This window comes from Oncorhynchus mykiss, chromosome 7 (assembly GCF_057628025.1).
Source record: "Oncorhynchus mykiss isolate SJ-2025 chromosome 7, ASM5762802v1, whole genome shotgun sequence".
In the NCBI taxonomy this organism is placed as follows: domain Eukaryota; kingdom Metazoa; phylum Chordata; class Actinopteri; order Salmoniformes; family Salmonidae; genus Oncorhynchus; species Oncorhynchus mykiss.
In genome coordinates this window covers 53,403,013-53,422,137 of record NC_143028.1, presented here as the reverse complement: position 1 = coordinate 53,422,137, position 19,125 = coordinate 53,403,013, and the positions used below count along the sequence as shown (strand labels likewise).

The 19,125-nt window shown below is 43.4% G+C and overlaps 1 protein-coding gene across 5 annotated transcripts in view; it reads right to left on the bottom strand.

Annotated features, from left to right (window-relative positions):
* LOC110528095 (AMP deaminase 2) overlaps positions 1 to 19,125 on the bottom strand; it is a 56,051-nt gene extending 36,926 nt beyond the window's left edge. The window contains exon 1 of one of the 5 annotated variants that reach the window (XM_090241323.1): positions 18,638 to 19,125. In XM_090241323.1, coding sequence (XP_090097449.1) covers positions 18,638 to 18,647 — 10 coding nt within the window. In that variant the 5' untranslated portion in view covers positions 18,648 to 19,125. Of the gene's footprint in view, positions 1 to 6,247; positions 7,021 to 18,637 lie in introns of those variants that run through there. The other 4 variants (XM_021609903.3, XM_036983643.2, XM_090241325.1 and 1 more) reach the window with 4 other exon arrangements.

Genomic DNA, 19,125 nt, shown 5'->3' with positions numbered 1-19,125 from the left:
CAACCAGAGGTCTCTTCACAGTCCCCAGGTCCAGAACAGAGGATGGGAAACACACAGTATTACATGGAACTGTCAGCCACCCCAGGTAACTCAGCTAGCAATAAAATCATGTAAAAATAAAAGAACACCTTACAGCATGACTGGTACAGCGAAGAGACACACAGACATTTTTATACATTTTGTATTGTATTTTGCATTGTATTATGTATGTGATACGTGATTGGGATACGACTGTGCTATTTGGCTGTCTCGCCTGGCTATCATAATATGAATGCACTAGCTGTGGGTCGCTCTGGATAGGAACTTCTGCTGAATGGCTAAATTGTAATGTAAATGTTGTGCTATGTATGTATATTTATATTATGTATTTATTTGTTGTGTTGTTTCCTGTTTGGAGCCCAGTAAGTGTAGCCACTGCCTCGGCAGCAGCTAATTGGGGATCCTAACAAAATACTAACTAAAGGGCCCCTCGTCCTACAGCTTGAAATACAAGGTTTGCAGAAGTCCATGAAAAAGGAACCACTCAAAGGTCTCTTCCTCTTCCAATGTGACTGGACACATTTGTATTTTGAGTGAACGCATCGCAGTAGAGTCAAACCAACCCCTGTGTGACATAGCATCGCTTGTATAAACAGCCAGAGGGGCCATTGTCATGGTGAGGGCTGTGATGATAGGAGATAAAGGGCCCCTATCACTGTGCCCTGTCCAAGCTCACTGGGGAGATATGGAGGGGCTGGAAGACGTGCTGTCCCACTCCCAGCCAGGCTGTCCTCTGATAAACCATCCTGGCCACACAGAGAGAGGTGTAGGGAGATCAGGGGCCCCCAGCCTGGAAGGCACCATCTTTTTATCTTAATAGCCGCACCATGCCGACTCCACTACAATATTTGAAGGATCATACAAAACTTTTTGGGAAACTTAAAGCAAATAATGTTGATAAAGAATCTGCTTAGCTACTTCAGGCTCTCGTGATTGATTCAGTCTATTATTTTGGAAAGTTGCTCTAGATCACCAAGTGCTAACAGTCCGTATCTGGATAATGTGTGTAGAATCCTTGATAATGTATGTGATATCAACAGGGAGGTATACTTTCTGGGTGACCTAAATATTGACTGGCTTCATTCATCAAGCTGTCCGCTCAATAAAAAGTATTAACCATATCCATACGAATGCTGCAGAAATCTGTTCTAAAACAGTATCCACACCCACTGGATAGACATATCTAAGAAAACCAAAGTTCCAAAGACTGGTCCTAAAATAGTGTATAAGCGATCATACAAGAGGTTTTGCAATGATACGTATGTCAAAGATGTGAAAAATATTTGTTGGTCCGATGTGTGTAATGAGGAACATCCTGCCGCTGCATTTATGAAATTGCTTCTTCCGGATACTGACAGGCAGCGCCCATAAAGAAACGGAATGTTAAAACGACCAAATCCCCATAGATAGATGATGAATGACAACCTGGATGGTAAATTACTGAGGTTGGTAGAGGAATACATGTCGACTTCTATTAGCCACATCTTCAATCTAAGCCTAAAAGACAGTGTGCCCTCAGGCCTAGAGGGAAGCAAAGGTAATTCCGCTGCCCAAAAATAGCAAAGCACCCTTTAATGGTTTAAACAGCAAACCAATCAGCCTGTTACCGGTGCTTAGCAAACTTCTGAAAAAAATTGTATTCGACCAAATGCAATGTTATTATATAGAATGACTGATGAAGATTGTGGGAGCTGTTTTGTTGGACTCCAGTGCTAGCTTTGATCATAACATATTGATGAAAATACTTAGGTGTTACGGATTAACATCCTCTGCCTTACAATGGATGGACAGTTACCTATCCAATAGAACACAGAGGGTTTTCTTTAATACAAATTTGGTTGAGTGTGATGTACCGCAGGGCAGCCAGCTTGGACCATTATTGTTTTCTGTGTTTACTAATAACCTTCCAATGACCTTGAATAAAGCCTGTGTGTCCATGTACGCTGACGACTCAACAGTATACACGCCGGCTCCTACAGTAAAATAAATAACTGACACCCTTAACATTGCACTCCAGTGATTTTTAGAATGGGTAACTAGCAATAGGCTGGTGCTAAATATCACAAAAAGAAAAGCATCATTTTGAATAATGTGCCTATTGAGCAAGTTGAAGAGACTAAATTGCTGGGTGTCACCCTAGATAGCCTGCTATCATGGTCAAAACATATAGACTCACTCAATGGTTACTAAAATGGGAAGAGGTCTGTCCATGATAAGGCGCTGCTGTACTTTCTTGATATCTCAGTCAACCAGACAGGTCCTACAGGTGTAGTTTGTTGCACCTGGAACACTGTCCAGTTGTGTGGTCAAGTCAGGTGCAGCAAAGGAGGACATAAGCAAATTGCAGTTGGTCCAAAACAGAGCAGCTCGTATTGAGCTTTGATGTACACAAGGAGCGAATGTCAATGACATGCATGTCAATCTCTCCTGGTTCAAAGTTGAGGAGAGATTGAGTGCATCACTGTTGGTCTTTGTGCAAGGTGTAGAAGGTACCGAACTGACTGTTCAAGCAGTTGGCGCACAGTTCAGACACTCATCTGTATCACACAAGACATGCAACCAGAGGTCTCTTCACAGTCCCCAGGTCCAGAACAGAGGATGGGAAACACACAGTATTACATGGAACTGTCAGCCACCCCAGGTAACTCAGCTAGCAATAAAATCATGTAAAAATAAAAGAACACCTTACAGCATGACTGGTACAGCGAAGAGACACACAGACATTTTTATACATTTTGTATTGTATTTTGCATTGTATTATGTATGTGATACGTGATTGGGATACGACTGTGCTATTTGGCTGTCTCGCCTGGCTATCATAATATGAATGCACTAGCTGTGGGTCGCTCTGGATAGGAACTTCTGCTGAATGGCTAAATTGTAATGTAAATGTTGTGCTATGTATGTATATTTATATTATGTATTTATTTGTTGTGTTGTTTCCTGTTTGGAGCCCAGTAAGTGTAGCCACTGCCTCGGCAGCAGCTAATTGGGGATCCTAACAAAATACTAACTAAAGGGCCCCTCGTCCTACAGCTTGAAATACAAGGTTTGCAGAAGTCCATGAAAAAGGAACCACTCAAAGGTCTCTTCCTCTTCCAATGTGACTGGACACATTTGTATTTTGAGTGAACGCATCGCAGTAGAGTCAAACCAACCCCTGTGTGACATAGCATCGCTTGTATAAACAGCCAGAGGGGCCATTGTCATGGTGAGGGCTGTGATGATAGGAGATAAAGGGCCCCTATCACTGTGCCCTGTCCAAGCTCACTGGGGAGATATGGAGGGGCTGGAAGACGTGCTGTCCCACTCCCAGCCAGGCTGTCCTCTGATAAACCATCCTGGCCACACAGAGAGAGGTGTAGGGAGATCAGGGGCCCCCAGCCTGGAAGGCACCATCTTTTTATCTTAATAGCCGCACCATGCCGACTCCACTACAATATTTGAAGGATCATACAAAACTTTTTGGGAAACTTAAAGCAAATAATGTTGATAAAGAATCTGCTTAGCTACTTCAGGCTCTCGTGATTGATTCAGTCTATTATTTTGGAAAGTTGCTCTAGATCACCAAGTGCTAACAGTCCGTATCTGGATAATGTGTGTAGAATCCTTGATAATGTATGTGATATCAACAGGGAGGTATACTTTCTGGGTGACCTAAATATTGACTGGCTTCATTCATCAAGCTGTCCGCTCAATAAAAAGTATTAACCATATCCATACGAATGCTGCAGAAATCTGTTCTAAAACAGTATCCACACCCACTGGATAGACATATCTAAGAAAACCAAAGTTCCAAAGACTGGTCCTAAAATAGTGTATAAGCGATCATACAAGAGGTTTTGCAATGATACGTATGTCAAAGATGTGAAAAATATTTGTTGGTCCGATGTGTGTAATGAGGAACATCCTGCCGCTGCATTTATGAAATTGCTTCTTCCGGATACTGACAGGCAGCGCCCATAAAGAAACGGAATGTTAAAACGACCAAATCCCCATAGATAGATGATGAATGACAACCTGGATGGTAAATTACTGAGGTTGGTAGAGGAATACATGTCGACTTCTATTAGCCACATCTTCAATCTAAGCCTAAAAGACAGTGTGCCCTCAGGCCTAGAGGGAAGCAAAGGTAATTCCGCTGCCCAAAAATAGCAAAGCACCCTTTAATGGTTTAAACAGCAAACCAATCAGCCTGTTACCGGTGCTTAGCAAACTTCTGAAAAAAATTGTATTCGACCAAATGCAATGTTATTATATAGAATGACTGATGAAGATTGTGGGAGCTGTTTTGTTGGACTCCAGTGCTAGCTTTGATCATAACATATTGATGAAAATACTTAGGTGTTACGGATTAACATCCTCTGCCTTACAATGGATGGACAGTTACCTATCCAATAGAACACAGAGGGTTTTCTTTAATACAAATTTGGTTGAGTGTGATGTACCGCAGGGCAGCCAGCTTGGACCATTATTGTTTTCTGTGTTTACTAATAACCTTCCAATGACCTTGAATAAAGCCTGTGTGTCCATGTACGCTGACGACTCAACAGTATACACGCCGGCTCCTACAGTAAAATAAATAACTGACACCCTTAACATTGCACTCCAGTGATTTTTAGAATGGGTAACTAGCAATAGGCTGGTGCTAAATATCACAAAAAGAAAAGCATCATTTTGAATAATGTGCCTATTGAGCAAGTTGAAGAGACTAAATTGCTGGGTGTCACCCTAGATAGCCTGCTATCATGGTCAAAACATATAGACTCACTCAATGGTTACTAAAATGGGAAGAGGTCTGTCCATGATAAGGCGCTGCTGTACTTTCTTGATATCTCAGTCAACCAGACAGGTCCTACAGGTGTAGTTTGTTGCACCTGGAACACTGTCCAGTTGTGTGGTCAAGTCAGGTGCAGCAAAGGAGGACATAAGCAAATTGCAGTTGGTCCAAAACAGAGCAGCTCGTATTGAGCTTTGATGTACACAAGGAGCGAATGTCAATGACATGCATGTCAATCTCTCCTGGTTCAAAGTTGAGGAGAGATTGAGTGCATCACTGTTGGTCTTTGTGCAAGGTGTTGAAGGTACCAAACTGACTGTTCAAGCAGTTGGCACACAGTTCGGACACTCATCGGTATCACACAAGACATGCAACCAGAGGTCTCTTCACAGTCCCCAGGTCCAGAACAGAGGATGGGAATACAACATTTTGTATTGTATTTAGCATTTTATTATGTATGTAATACGTGATTGGGATATGACTGTGCTATTTGGTTGTCTCGCCTGGCTATCATAATATGAATGCACTAGCTGTGGGTCGCTCTGGATAGGAACTTCTGCTGAATGGCTAAATTGAAATGTAAATGTAGTGCTATGTATGTATATTTATATTAGGTATTTGTTGTGTTGTTTCCTGTTTGGACTCCATGGTGAGGGCTGTGATGATAGGAGATAAAGGGCCCCTATCACTGTGCCCTGTCCAAGCTCACTGGGGAGATATGGAGGGGCTGGAAGACTTGTGTCATGCACATGGACACTATAAGTACATTCTTGAATTTAAAAAAAAAGGACTGTGTGCAAGGAGGGCCTTTAGGTTTAAACACTGCTTTGAACTTCTCTCCTTCAAAGCCTCTCCTACACTAGAGTCAAGCATCATCAGCAGGCCAAACAAGTCCCTACTCCTACACTGAGTTGCTACAGTGGGTATTACTGGGAGATTCAGTACCTTAATGCTAAAGCAATGATAAAAACATCACACTTTTAATCAATCTGTCTGGCGATTCCATCTGCTGCTGTTGGTGAATAACAACCTTGATTAGGCTATTAGAAACAATCAGGCAAGCCACATTCCATGATTACCCATGCATTTACCAATAATGTATTTTTTCAAATAAATACAGAAGGAAAACCCCTTTTTAAAGTACTTTGTACTACATCCTCTTCACAGTCAGTGTAATATAGTACAAGTCAAAGTGCTTGCAAAACTCCCATTAGAACGTAGGCCTAAGAACAAACTCATCCCCCAAAAATAGAGTATCAGAGAAAGAACATTAAGATATCCACTTCTGTTTCCTTTAACATTGAGTGCCTTCACACTACTACACTAGCAAATGTGTCAATTCGACTCCAGATGTGCCCCCCCCCTTTAACCCCTGCATTCCTTTACTCCTCTCTCTGGGAACCCCTAAACCCACACCTCTCCACTCACCAGGGCTGGTGGTATTCTGCAGACTCCCTCTCTTGTGCAGTGGGGATTTGGGCTTGGGCTTCCCTTGGCCCTCGCTGGATGAGGAGGATGACATCTTGCTGCATGTGCTCCTGTGACAGTCGGAGCAGAGTGAGACAGAGCTGCAGAACAGCCAGCAGGGAGGAGCAGCTGTGACACTAGCACTAGCTCTAACACTAGGGGGACTTTTTATGCAGCTGGATGGCAGGGCCCATCCCGGGCCTGTGGAAGTCCCTCTGCAGGGCTGGTTCCTCCCCCCGCCTAGCCCCAACCCCAGCAGCAGGTCAGCAGTCAGGCAGCACAGGGGCGGGACACAACGCAGCCCAAGGTTTCCCCCTGCCCCACTGTGGGCCCCATCCTACTCGGTTGCCCCAGCAACCATGGAACAAGCTGACGAGAACCAATGCGGAGAAAGACAGCGGAGGAGGAGGGCATTGCAGTTTAGAGTCTTCAGTGCAGTCAGTGTGACAGGCAGTAGGCCCTGAGAGAGAGACACGACTACTCCACAGCAGACATGGTACAGCACAGCACAGCAGCACCAACAAGAGCACCAGAAAGTTTTCCTTGTCTTCTAAAAAAAAATGTATGACAAATATCGTTGATCGGTTGTTAAATAATACCCCCCAAAAAATGGATGACACAGCTGGAAGCCAAATGAGAGAATTTAAGGTGGTGTGGGAGAATCCAACACAGAGTGCTTTAAAAGCAGACTAGTAGGCTCACAGGCTCCTTTCCTGGAAGATCTTTCTGGGGAGAGAAGGCAGGCAGGCAGACCAGCCAGGGCAGAGGGGTGGATGAAATTCTGCATGCCTGATATTATGGATTATAAATACCCTGTGATGACGCAGAAAAAGCTAGATACCTTTCCTGGCAGGCAGGCCAACTCAGCACTCCATGACATGCTCCAAACTTCCTGCCATGTCAATACACTGTCATCTAGAGCCAAATCACCCTACTGCCCTGCAAGAAACTGAGCCATACAAGCAATGAGAGAAGTGTAAACTCATTCCAGTGCCAGAGAAAAAAATTATAATTATTAATTGTTCTCATGTCATGTGGTATACAGAGAATGTTGACAGCATGTCAACATCAGAAAATCATGTCAACACTAAGCAATGTTATTAGCAACAAGACTGAGGTGTCACTACAGACTCCCTGGTTTGAATCCAGGCTGTATCACAACCGGTCGTGGTTGGGAGTCCCATAGGGCGGCGCACAATTGGCCCAGCGTCTTTTGGCCGGTGTAGGCCGTCATTGTAAATAAGAATTTGTTCTTAACTGACTTGCCTAGTTAAATAAAAAAATGTTTTAACAAGACAGAAATTCACACAGATAAAATCAACAGTTTCTCTCTCTCAGTCCATACAAGAACATCCTTTACAAGGTAGGGTAGGTTATCAAGACTAGAGGTCGACCGAATATGATTTTTCAATGCTGGTGCTGATTATTGGAGGACCAAAAAAAACCCGATACCGATTAATTGGCCGATTTTTATGTACTGCTGAAGTCGGAAGTTTACATACCACCTGGGGTGGGGTTATTAAAACTTGTTTTTCAACCACTCCACAAATTTCTTGTTAACCTCTCTGCGCACCGAACCCGGTAGCGGGATGAAATTCGACAACATACGGTGATCGCTACATAAATAGTCATATTAAACATTCATGAAAATACAAGTGTCTCACATGTTTCAAAAGCCTAGAATCTTGCTAATCCAACTGCGATGTCAGATTTAAAAAATGATTTACTGCGAAAGAATACGATGCGATTATCTGAAGATAGAGCACCATAAAAAACAACTATTTCAACCAGCACAGGCGTAACAAAGTCACACACTGCAATAAAATAAATTGCTTACCTTTGACGATCTTCCTCTGTTTGCAATCCCAATGCTCATTGTTACACAATGGTCTTTTGTTTGATAAAATAAATTTTTATAGCCTAACACGAAACATTTTGTGAACCGCTTGTGTCGTGAATTCCGAATTCCGTCCATTTTCGACGACACATTCGAGGTAAATACACACACAAAACGTAACTTTTCCAGTCATGTTTGGTTTCATTGCAATCATCTGGTTTGTTTGTAACACAACCAGGTTTGGTTGTAACACACACACAACCAAACCTGATGGGTCATTTTGCGGGACGTATTGACTGAAAGAAACCGATTTGAAGACAACAAGTAATGACATCATTGTGCACAAATGATTTGCCCGCTGTTTCGTTGATTGACTGTATTTTAACCCAATGACCACTGATCGTCTTGAAATCTAGCTGGGTAGATAGCCAGTGAGCTGAGGTAAACGGCAATATGTAATGTTTATGTGTTGGAAGACCAACCCATGTAGTAAACTCCGGCGTAAAGAGGTTCATTCGCCATTGACGTTTCATACCGGAAGGAGCCACGCATGTTGCACACAGCATTGTTTTGGTAAAGCGCATATTCAGCTGTTTACATATCAATCAGTATGGCGACTAAGTCAGGGAAAGCTAAATCTAAGTCTGGATTTACAGATGTACACACAATTTTAGAAGAAATTGATCGAGGACGATTCATTTAGCGATTCCCAAATGGAGGAATATTTGAATGGAGAGGATATCGTTTTGGACTGGTAAGTTCTTCTCATGCTAATGCCGTTGTTTGAAATTAATAATATAAAATATTATTTGTGAAATGAAATAGCTTTTTTGAGGCTGTTGAGGGGAGGGCAGGCCCACAACAATGGCCAAAGTGAAATGGAGACAGTAGATACAGCTGGTCTGTTGTAATATAATAAAGACAGTAGATCTAGCTGGTCTGTCATAATATAATGTTCCCTGTACTCTATATATATCTGTTTATTATACCTCTTGATACAGGGCTCATATGTGAAACTATTCTAACTGAACATTTTCTTTCACAGTGACACTGACTCCAAATGGGAGCCACCAGTGCCAAGGTGTCCATCCCCCACTGAAGCTGGTTCATCCAGTTCCTGCCACAAGTGGTGTTCATTTGCCCAAATGTATTTCTGCAGGCATGGATGTGCTATGGCACCTGGCATCAGCAGCACAATATTGTGTAGAGGACCCAGGGTCTTCCAAATATTGAAAGTGTTATTTTGTAAATGTATATATATATTTTTTCATGTTTTTTCTCAATTTTTTTGGGGGGGGGTGTGTGTTAGAATACCATTTTGGTATTTTGTATATAGTTATTCAATTTAAAATGTATAACTTCACCAATTTGGCCACTTGTGTGGGACACACTCATTTTGGAAGTTATCATTCTGAAACGTTGCACAAGTACTGTTGCCCTCTTATGTTTTTCACTGAAATTGTGCGCATCATCATCTGAATGTTTTTTTTTTGTTTTTTTTTTTTGAATCTTGTTCATTTTAAAGATGACACTACAATAAAAAGAAAAAAACATATGTTTTTTCATTGTATTATCTAAACCAGATCTATTGTGTAACATTCTCCTACATTCAATTCACATTTACACAGAGTGTTTTCTTGCAAATGGTACCAAGAATATGCATATCCTTGGTTCTGTGCCTGAGCTACAGGCAGTTAGATTTGGGTATGTCTTCAGGCGGAAATTGAAAAAAGTAGGGGGGTAGCTCTAAGAGTTAAGAGGAGGTTTTTAAGAGGAAGTCCAAGACAACTCCACATACCTCAGGGGTCTCGCTCTCCCTCTCAACTTCCTATTCATCCTAATGACAATTTTGGAAAGTTACTCAACATCAATTTTGTACCAAGCAAGGAACTTAAACGTTTGCAATATGTGCCATGTAAAAAAGCTATTTTGCTTTCTTCTCCAACACTTTGTTTTTGCATTATTTAAACCAAATTGAACAAGTTTCATTTTTTATTTGAGTCTAAATTAATTTTATTGATATATTATATTAAAATAAAAGTGTTAATTCGGTATTATTGTAATTGTCATTATTACAAATAAATACATATATTTTTTTTTATATATATTTTTTGATAAAAATACAAAATAAATGTTGTTTTTTTAATATTTTTTAAAAATCGTCCGATTAAATCGGTATTGGATTTTTTTGGTCCTCCAATAAATCGGTATCTGTCATGACTTCCGCCGAAGTCGGTCCCTCTCCTTGTTCGGGCGGCGTTCAACGTCACCGGCCTTCTAGCAATCGCCGATACACTTTTCATTTTCCCTTTGTTTTGTCTTTGTTTTACACACCTGGTTTCAATTCCCCAATTACACGTTCATTATTTAACCATTTGTTTTCCCCATGGTTTTTGTGCGTGATTGTTTTATGTATGTTCGATCCGTTATTGTGGGCTTGGTATTATGACATGTTATTGGAATATTTGAGTAAAGTTACTTGTGTTACTCATCTCTGCTGTCTGGCGCCTGACTCCTCTGCACCAGCTACATCCAGACCATTACAGATTCACGCACCTCAAAAATGGAGTCAGCAGGAGCAGACAACCCCCCTTTGGCGGTCGAGGAGCGCGTCCAGCAGCATGTGACCATGTTGCAACATCTCGGCACCGCCATGGATCGCGTGCTGCAGACGATGGACCGATGGGAGAGAGGAGGAGTTCTTCCAGCGCCTCCACCGGCACAACTACAACAGGCACCACTGTTCACCCCTCTTCACCCGGTCCCAGTGGGATTCGGCTCGCGCTCCCAAGGGAGTATGATGGGACGGCTGCCGGATGCCAGGGGTTCCTACTCCAGCTGGAACTCTACCTGGCGACCATCCACCCGTCTCCTTCGGGACGTGAGATCGTGTCGCCCTCGTCTCGTGTCTCTCAGGGAAAGCCCTGGAGTGGGCCAATGCCGTATGGGGGGAAGCAGAGTTCACCCGCCGCTTTCGGGCAGTTTTCGACCACCCGTCTGAGGGTAGAGCGGCGGGTGAACGTCTGTTCCACCTGACGCAGAGGACGAGGAGCGCACAGGAGTTCGCCTTGGACTCCTGGACCCTGGCTGCCAGCGCGGGATGGAACGACAGGGCCCTGATCGATCACTACCAGTGCAGTCTGCGCGAGGACATACATCGGGAGTTGGACTGCATGGACTCCACTCTCAGGTTTGACCAGCTGGTGGACCTGTCCATCCGGCTGGATAACCTGCTGGAAACCCGTGGATGTCCGGATCGGGGCCTGTCAGTTCCATCCCCCAGCACCACCGCTCCGACATCCATGGAGCTGGGAGGTGCTGCGCTTAGGGAGACCGGAGGAGGGGCCGTTCCCTGTACCATCTGTGGCCGCAGAGGGCACACTGCTGGTCGGTGCTGGGGAGGTTCCTCTGGGAGTCGAGGCAGCAGGCCCCAAGTGAGTCAGCACCAGGCTCACTCAGAACCCCCTGTTGCTCACATGTTTTTGTTTATACATTTTCCTGAGTTTTCCCTGCATTCCCAGCATAAGGCGCTCGTAGATTCAGGCGCAGCTGGGAATTTTATTGACAGAGCATTTTCCCATAGATTAGGATATGCCCTTCTCTTTGCACGCCCTAGATAGGTCGACCATTAGGGTCAGGGCTAATTAGGGAGGCCACCGCTCCACTGGGCATGGAGGGCAGGAGGGTCACAAGGACAGAATTAGTATTTTCCTTATTGATTCTCCTGCGTTTCCCGTGGTGCTGGGCCTACCCTGGTTGGCCTGTCATGACCCCACTATTTCGTGGCAACAGGGGGCTCTCAAGGGGTGGTCATGAAAGTGCTCGGGAGGTGTTTAGGGGTACCGCATTTCCACTTCAAGGGTGGAGATGGAGAGTGAGCGCATTTCAGCCGTGCGTAACTGGCCGACTCCCACCACGGTGAAGGAAGTGCAGCGGTTTCTAGGGTTTGCCAACTACTACCGGAGGTTTATCCGGGGCTTTGGTCAGGTAGCGGTTCCCAGTACCTCACTGCTGAAGGGGGGACCGGTGCGACTGCAGTGGTCGGCTGAGGCGGACAGGGCTTTTGGTCACCTGAGGGCTCTGCTCGGCTCCCGTGCTGGCTCATCCAGATCCCTCTTTGGCGTTCATAGTGGAGGTGGCCGCGTCCGAGGCTGGGATAGGGGCCGTGCTCTCTAAGCGCTCAGATACGCCACCAAAGCTCCGCCCCTGTGTTTTCTTTTTGAAGAAGCTCAGCCCGGTGGAGCGAAACTATGATGTGGGGGACCGGGAGCTGTTGGCTGTTGTCAAGGCTCTGAAGGCGTGGAGACATTGGCTTGAGGGGGCTAAACACCCTTTTCTCATCTGGACTGACCACCGCAATCTGGAGTATATCCGGGCGGCGAGGAGACTGAACCCTCGCCAGGCAAGGTGGGCCATGTTCTTTACCCGTTTTGTTTTCACCCTGTCCTACAGACCATGTTCCCAGAACACTAAGGCAGACGCACTGTCCCGGATGTATGAGACAGAGGAGCGGTCCATAGATCACACTCCCATACATCCGGCCTCTTGCCTGGTGGCACCAGTGGTGTGGGAGCTGGACGCGGACATCGAGCGGGCGTTACGTACAGAGCCCACTCCTCCCCAGTGTCCAGCTGGGCGTCTGTACGTTCCGTCTGCTGCCCGCGACCGTTTGATCTATTGGGCCCACAAGTCACACTTCGCTGGTCGGACAGTGCGCTGTCTTAGTGGGAAGTACTGGTGGTCCACCTTGGCCAAGGACGTGAGGGTTTATGTTTCCTCCTGCTCGGTGTGTGCCCAGTGCAAGGCACCTAGGCACCTGCCCAGAGGGAAGTTACAGCCCGTTCCACAACGGCCGTGGTCGCACCCATCGGTGGACTTCCTCACGGATCTGACTCCTCTGCACCAGCTACACCCAGAACATTACAGTATCGGCGTTGAAAATTTAGAATCGGTCGACCTCTAGTGGCAACCCTAAGTCTAAATATTACTGTTACATTGCACAACCTTCAATATTATGTCATCATTATGTAAAATTCAGGCAAATTAATTATGGTCTTTGTTAGGAAGAAAGGGCCTTTCAACAGTTTGCAACGAGCCAGGCGGCCCAATCTGCTGCATATACCCTGACTCTGCTTGCACTGAACGCAAGTGACACAACTTAAATTAATAAATTAACAGGCACCGCATTGATTATATGCAACACAAAACAAGCTAGTTAACCTAGTAATATCATCAACCATGTGTAGTTAACTAGTGATTGATTGATTGATTGTTTTTTTTATAAGATAAGTTTAACGCTACCTAGCAACTTACCTTGGTTCCTTGCATCCACAAGGTCCTTTTGATGCTGCACTTGCGTAGCAGGTGGTCAACCTGCCACCCAGTCTCCTCATGGATTACACTGCTGGGTGCTGACTTCTCCCCCTCTCCCTCCCTGAAATGTAGCTACACGGCTAGAAACAGAGGCCTACATTTTTCCCATGGAAAAAAATACATCACCCAAAAGCCCCAAGTCTATGGCAGGCAACGAAGACAAATGATGCCAACACTATCTAACAGTCCTTAACCTGAGAATTAGAGGATTGTTATTAGGAATTCCTCAGGTTCTTATTCCTTCCTCTGTGCTTTTCTTTCAAGCTCTGCTGGTCATGCTGGACAAGAATTGTTACTTGCTTTGCTCTCAGGAACAGGGCGCCATTGAAAATAGTGATTACTAGGGTAGTGGTAAGGATGGAGGTAGATCAACTGAAGTCGAAAATTCCCGGTGTGACGCCCGCCATTTGGTGCGACTCAGACCCGGTGGCGAGCGTGGTGGAATAGAAGAGTCACCGTCTGTCCTTTTGAGTTTTGATGCTAAGTCTTTACCTGACAAAGTAATGCTAGGATATATCAGCTATCCCAAACAAGGTTTTGTGCCAAACCCACTATGGTATTTCAGGTGCCAAGCTTATGGTCATGGTTGCAGCAGGGTGTAGGAGGGAGATTCCTAGATGTGAGAAGTATGCATGAGACAAAGGAATGTGTAGTATCGGTGAAAGAAGCGGGATGTGTTAACTGTAGGGGTGCCCATGTTGCTGGGGATCAGAAGTCGTGTTGTCACGATACCAACATTTTACTAACAATATCAATATCAATACCAGGTCAAGTATCATGATACCGGGTAGTATCACAAGACCACTGGGGGGAAAAAATCCAGATTGGTCTAATGTCCTGTTCACCCCATCCCTGACACTTGTACCTGTTGTCTAAACATTATGCACATGTGCCAAACAAAAAAACCTGTCACTGATATTCACACTTCTACTCAATACAACACATATTGAATTTAACTGCACACTGTATAATAGAATACTGCATAGAATGGTTCATTTGCTCATATTTGCAAAGGCCTACCTGTGATTTTGCTGGAGGAATGAGAGTAAGGAATATTCATGCATAATGACCTGCATGTCATTGTGTCAATATGGTGAAAGCACTGCATGGAACCTTCACTCTTCAGTTAACACACACACACTCTCTCTCTATCACTCTCATAAACACACACCACTCCATCTCTCTCCCACCAACCATTGACACTGCTCCCAACTGTAAAAAGCACCAAACAGAATGTAAGGAGCACCAGAAAGAGATAGATTTTTTATAATTTAGGCTTACATTAGGCCTATATGAATCCTACCTTTGAAGCACATAGCAGATAATTTTCCTTCCTTCACATTTGTATTAGGATATTGAATTTGAATATAATTTTCTTATTTTTTATAATTTAAATAATTAATTGAACTTGTATTTCATTATTTGAAAGTGAATTGAGTGAATAGTGTATTCAGTTTAAATTCTAAAATTAAATATTTATATATTCAGTATGGTAGATATTCAATGTCTGTGTATCAAGTTTACAAACTATAACTTCAAGTTTATCAAAGTTTCATATATTCAATCAATCATATTCAGTTTTCAAATTCAGTTCTCTAAATTCGGATTCAAAACCAGAGACAACATCCTGGTACTTTGCCAGCAAGGAAAGGTAGAATAGAACAGATAGAATCAAACGGTTACTGTGATAAAACAGGAGCTTCTGGTGGTTTCTGAAACCGATGTGGCATGTTTCATTTATTTCTTCCCATGAATTTGTCTCTAGCGTTTGAACCGTTTTGGTAAGACTCTGGAACATGGACGTGCCTTCTGTTTCCCTCTATGATCACAGGCCAACTTAGAAGGGAGTGTCACAAAAACCACAGTTTGGCCCCCATAAGAATATACAGTAAGTAGTTGAATAGCCCTGTTATAGCCCTTCTAAGGATAGCTTTTTCACTCCATATTTAATCTTGCTCTTGTGACTGACTGGGTTCGAACCAGGTCTCCTAAATTTTACAAGACCGTGTTAGCACACTTAGCTAAAGGCTATAGGGATAAGTTCAGGACATTCATTTAAATGACGACACGCTGCTGCTAGGCAAGTAGCCTAGCAGTTAAGATTGTTGGGCCAGTAACCGAAAAGTTTCTGGGTCGAATCCCCGAGCGTATTAGGTGAAAAAACTGTTGAAGAGCCCTTGAACAATGCACTTAACCCTGATTACTCCTGTATGTCGTTATGGATAAGAGTGTCTGCTAAATTACAAAAATGTAAATGCTTAACAAGTACAGCTTCCCCCTGATTCAGCTCATACCAAGACTTGAACTCGGGACATCTGCCTCACAAACACACATGACCACCCACCTGAAGTGTTCCAACCCACCATGCTATTGAAAAAGGGCTTCTTCAATTGCGCAAGGGGAGACACTGAGTGAGTTTCACAGATCCCCATTAGCTACATTCACCCCCTAAACTCACTCCCCAGAGACCCCAGTGGTTGAACAAGTGCAACTGTAGATCCAGGTCCAGTGGCTCCACTGTAAAGGCTTCACACTGCCTGCTTGGCTAGTACAGCTTCCCCCTGATTCAGCTCATATGGAGACTCGAACTCAGGACCTCTAACCGCCCTCCAGAAGCATTCCAACACATTGTGCTATTAAAAAAGGCATTATTTAATTGCGCAAGGGGTGACACATCAGGTTCACAGATGTCCATCTGCTACACTAATAACTAAGATCCAACAAGGTTACTCATCAAAAGAGCATAGTTTGGGGATCCATGCTTATGTGATGAAAACCTTGCCTGAGACCTGAAGACATGTTAGTTTGAAAGGTTTTAGTTTGTGTTAGACGTGTTAGTTTCAAGTCTCCAGCAAGGATAGTCATTATAAGGTTAACATATGACTTACTAGGTCAAAACTGTTGAGCTAAAGCCTAGGCATTGGTCCTGTGACTTGGATGGGTCTCAAAGGTGGGTGAAGTGTAACACAGCTTGTGTGATGAGTAACATGTCTGAGACCTGAAAAGTTGCATTGTTTGGTACACAGGAGACCTGGGTTAGAACCCCATCGGTCAATCTAACACAAATCTGTAGGTCTCTGGCAAGGATGCTCATTACATAAGCATGGATCACCAAACCACCTCTGTTGCACTCTCATTAAATGGGGTGCACAGATCCTTCTGCTTCTATTTGCCTCAGAAAGTGATGTTATGCAGTAGGCCTGATATTCGAACCCAGTAGGGTATATTGGTGCCATGATCACTGAGTATGAGGTCAAAGTGTGGTGAACTGTAACTGAGGTGGTTCGATGAACCACGCTCTTTTGACGAGTAACCTTGCTCGACTCATCCCTATGGGCTTTAGCTAAGTGGGCTAACACAGTCTTGTGACATGCAGGAAACCTGGTTCAAACCCAGTCAGTCACAAAAGCAAGATTAAATAGGGAGCTGAAAAGCTATCCTTAGAAGGTTTATGACATTGCTATTCAACTATATTCCTATGGAGGCCAAATTGTTTTTGTGACACTCCCTTCTAGTACGACCTGTGATCATCATAGAGTGGAACAGAAAGCATGTCCATGTTCCAGAGAGTCTTAGGAATGGGGTCATAATCGTAAATAGCCGAAACGGTTAGAATGCTAAAGCCAAATTCATAAGAAGAAAATAAATTCAACATGCTACATTGGCTTCAGAAAGCCCCAGAAGCTTCCGTTTCCCACAGAAAGCTTTGATTCTCTGTTCTCCTCTACCTTTCATGGTTGGCAAAGATGTTGTCTCTGGTTTTGAATCTGAATTAAGAGAACTGAATTTTAAAACTTCATCTGAATGCATTTGAGAATTTGATTATATGAAAATTCGATAAACTTGCCAAAGACAATGAATACAAAATCTACCATTCTGAAACTGAATACATAAATATTGAATTTTAATATTAAAATTTAATTTGAAAACGGAATGCAATATTCACTCAATTTAGTTTCAAATCATGAAATACAAGTTCAATTTATGAATTCAATGATTCAATTTGTGTAATACAAATAAAAACATTAAATTCAAATTCAATATCCTAATACAAATTCAGAATTATGGAATTCAAATACAATTTCTGTTGGCACTGAAATCACTCCATACACCATGTGCTCTTGGTTATACCAGGGATGAAATTATATACAATGTAGGCTATTGCGCTGCTCCAATATATCAAATGGGGCAGCAGATAGCCTAGTGGTTAGAGCGTTGTTGATCGAATCCCAAGCTGACAAGGTAAAAATCTGTCCTTCTGTCCCTGAACAAGGCAGTTAACCCACTGTTCCCCGGTAGACCATCATTGTAAAATAAGAATTTGTTCTTAACTTACTTGCCTAGTTAAATGAAGGTTACATTTTTTTTAAATAAACAAATGTAAAAATGTAACAACAGAAGACTGATCAAGGTCTGCATCCCCCCCTCGCCACCATATTACAGTAGTACCGGTATACCGTGCAAGTGTCCTGTGCTGGAGAGACAGGTTGAGGTTGCCAGGGTCAGAGTTGTACAGAAGGGTCCTATGCTATACCTGTGAAGAAAGTTGAGGATGGGCCAACGGTGGGCGATCCTAAGAGGCTCCCGGTGAGTAATAGATTTTTTGCCAGTATAGATAGGCCTACGAATGAAATGTGCTTCAGTAACTGGAAACTGAAAAAAACGAGCTCCAGCTGGGAAAAATCTATTTGAACGGTCATCCAACTCGGGCCTCTCTTTCTAGAGCTCCGAGTCCCGGCCCCGAAGATCACTGACGTCACTCTTTTTTCAGAGTTCCCAGTTGTTTTAAACGCGCCATTTTACTCGTGGGAAACTCATATCCCTGAGCTCCAACTTCTCCCACATTACCTAAGGAAATAGCCTCAACAGCATTTTCAGCAGTTAAATTTAACAACAAACATTATTTTAAAAAAGTAATCTATTCATGTGGTTTTTGAACACTAATTTGTTTATAGGCATGAAAGCCGCACTTTTGGTTTATGGATGAAGCAGCTTAGCCATTAGACAATCGGCGTTTTTCAACGAGTTCAAAGTATGCATTCAATTTGGATTTATAACGTCACATTTGATAATTACCACCTTCCCACTTTGTTAAGAATGCAGCATAGAATTCAGTTTAGCTGCTCTGTCTGTGTACTTACCACCTGCCATGGTTGAGGCCTGGCTCAGCTCGAAGAGCTGATTCAGAAAGTTGTAGCACTTGTCTTGTCCTCGCCCAGAAAACAACTGATAACCTTGCTGTAGCTGACAGTTTGTTTCTCAGACGTCCCGAATACAGCCTTATAATAGTTGTTTTCACTGGTACCTTCGCTAGCCAGCAAGCTAATCGTTTTTTCAAAACAAAGATCTTTGGAAATATTCCAGAAATGTGAACTTATTGTCTAACTAAGTAGCTATATTGCTGCAATAGCTATTTGCTTGAGTAAATGCATTTCTCCACCGAATGTATAACTATATATATATATATCGTTAGCTAAACAATTGGATCATTTCTAAATTGCTGTCTTCGTTTCGTGAGACTCATTGACATTACAGGCTTTGCTGCACTTTGGCGGATGGGACTTTTGACCGAGAGGAAGATGCAAAGCGAGAGGGATAAGTGTTCTCCAGCAGGTGGCGCTCTTCGTTT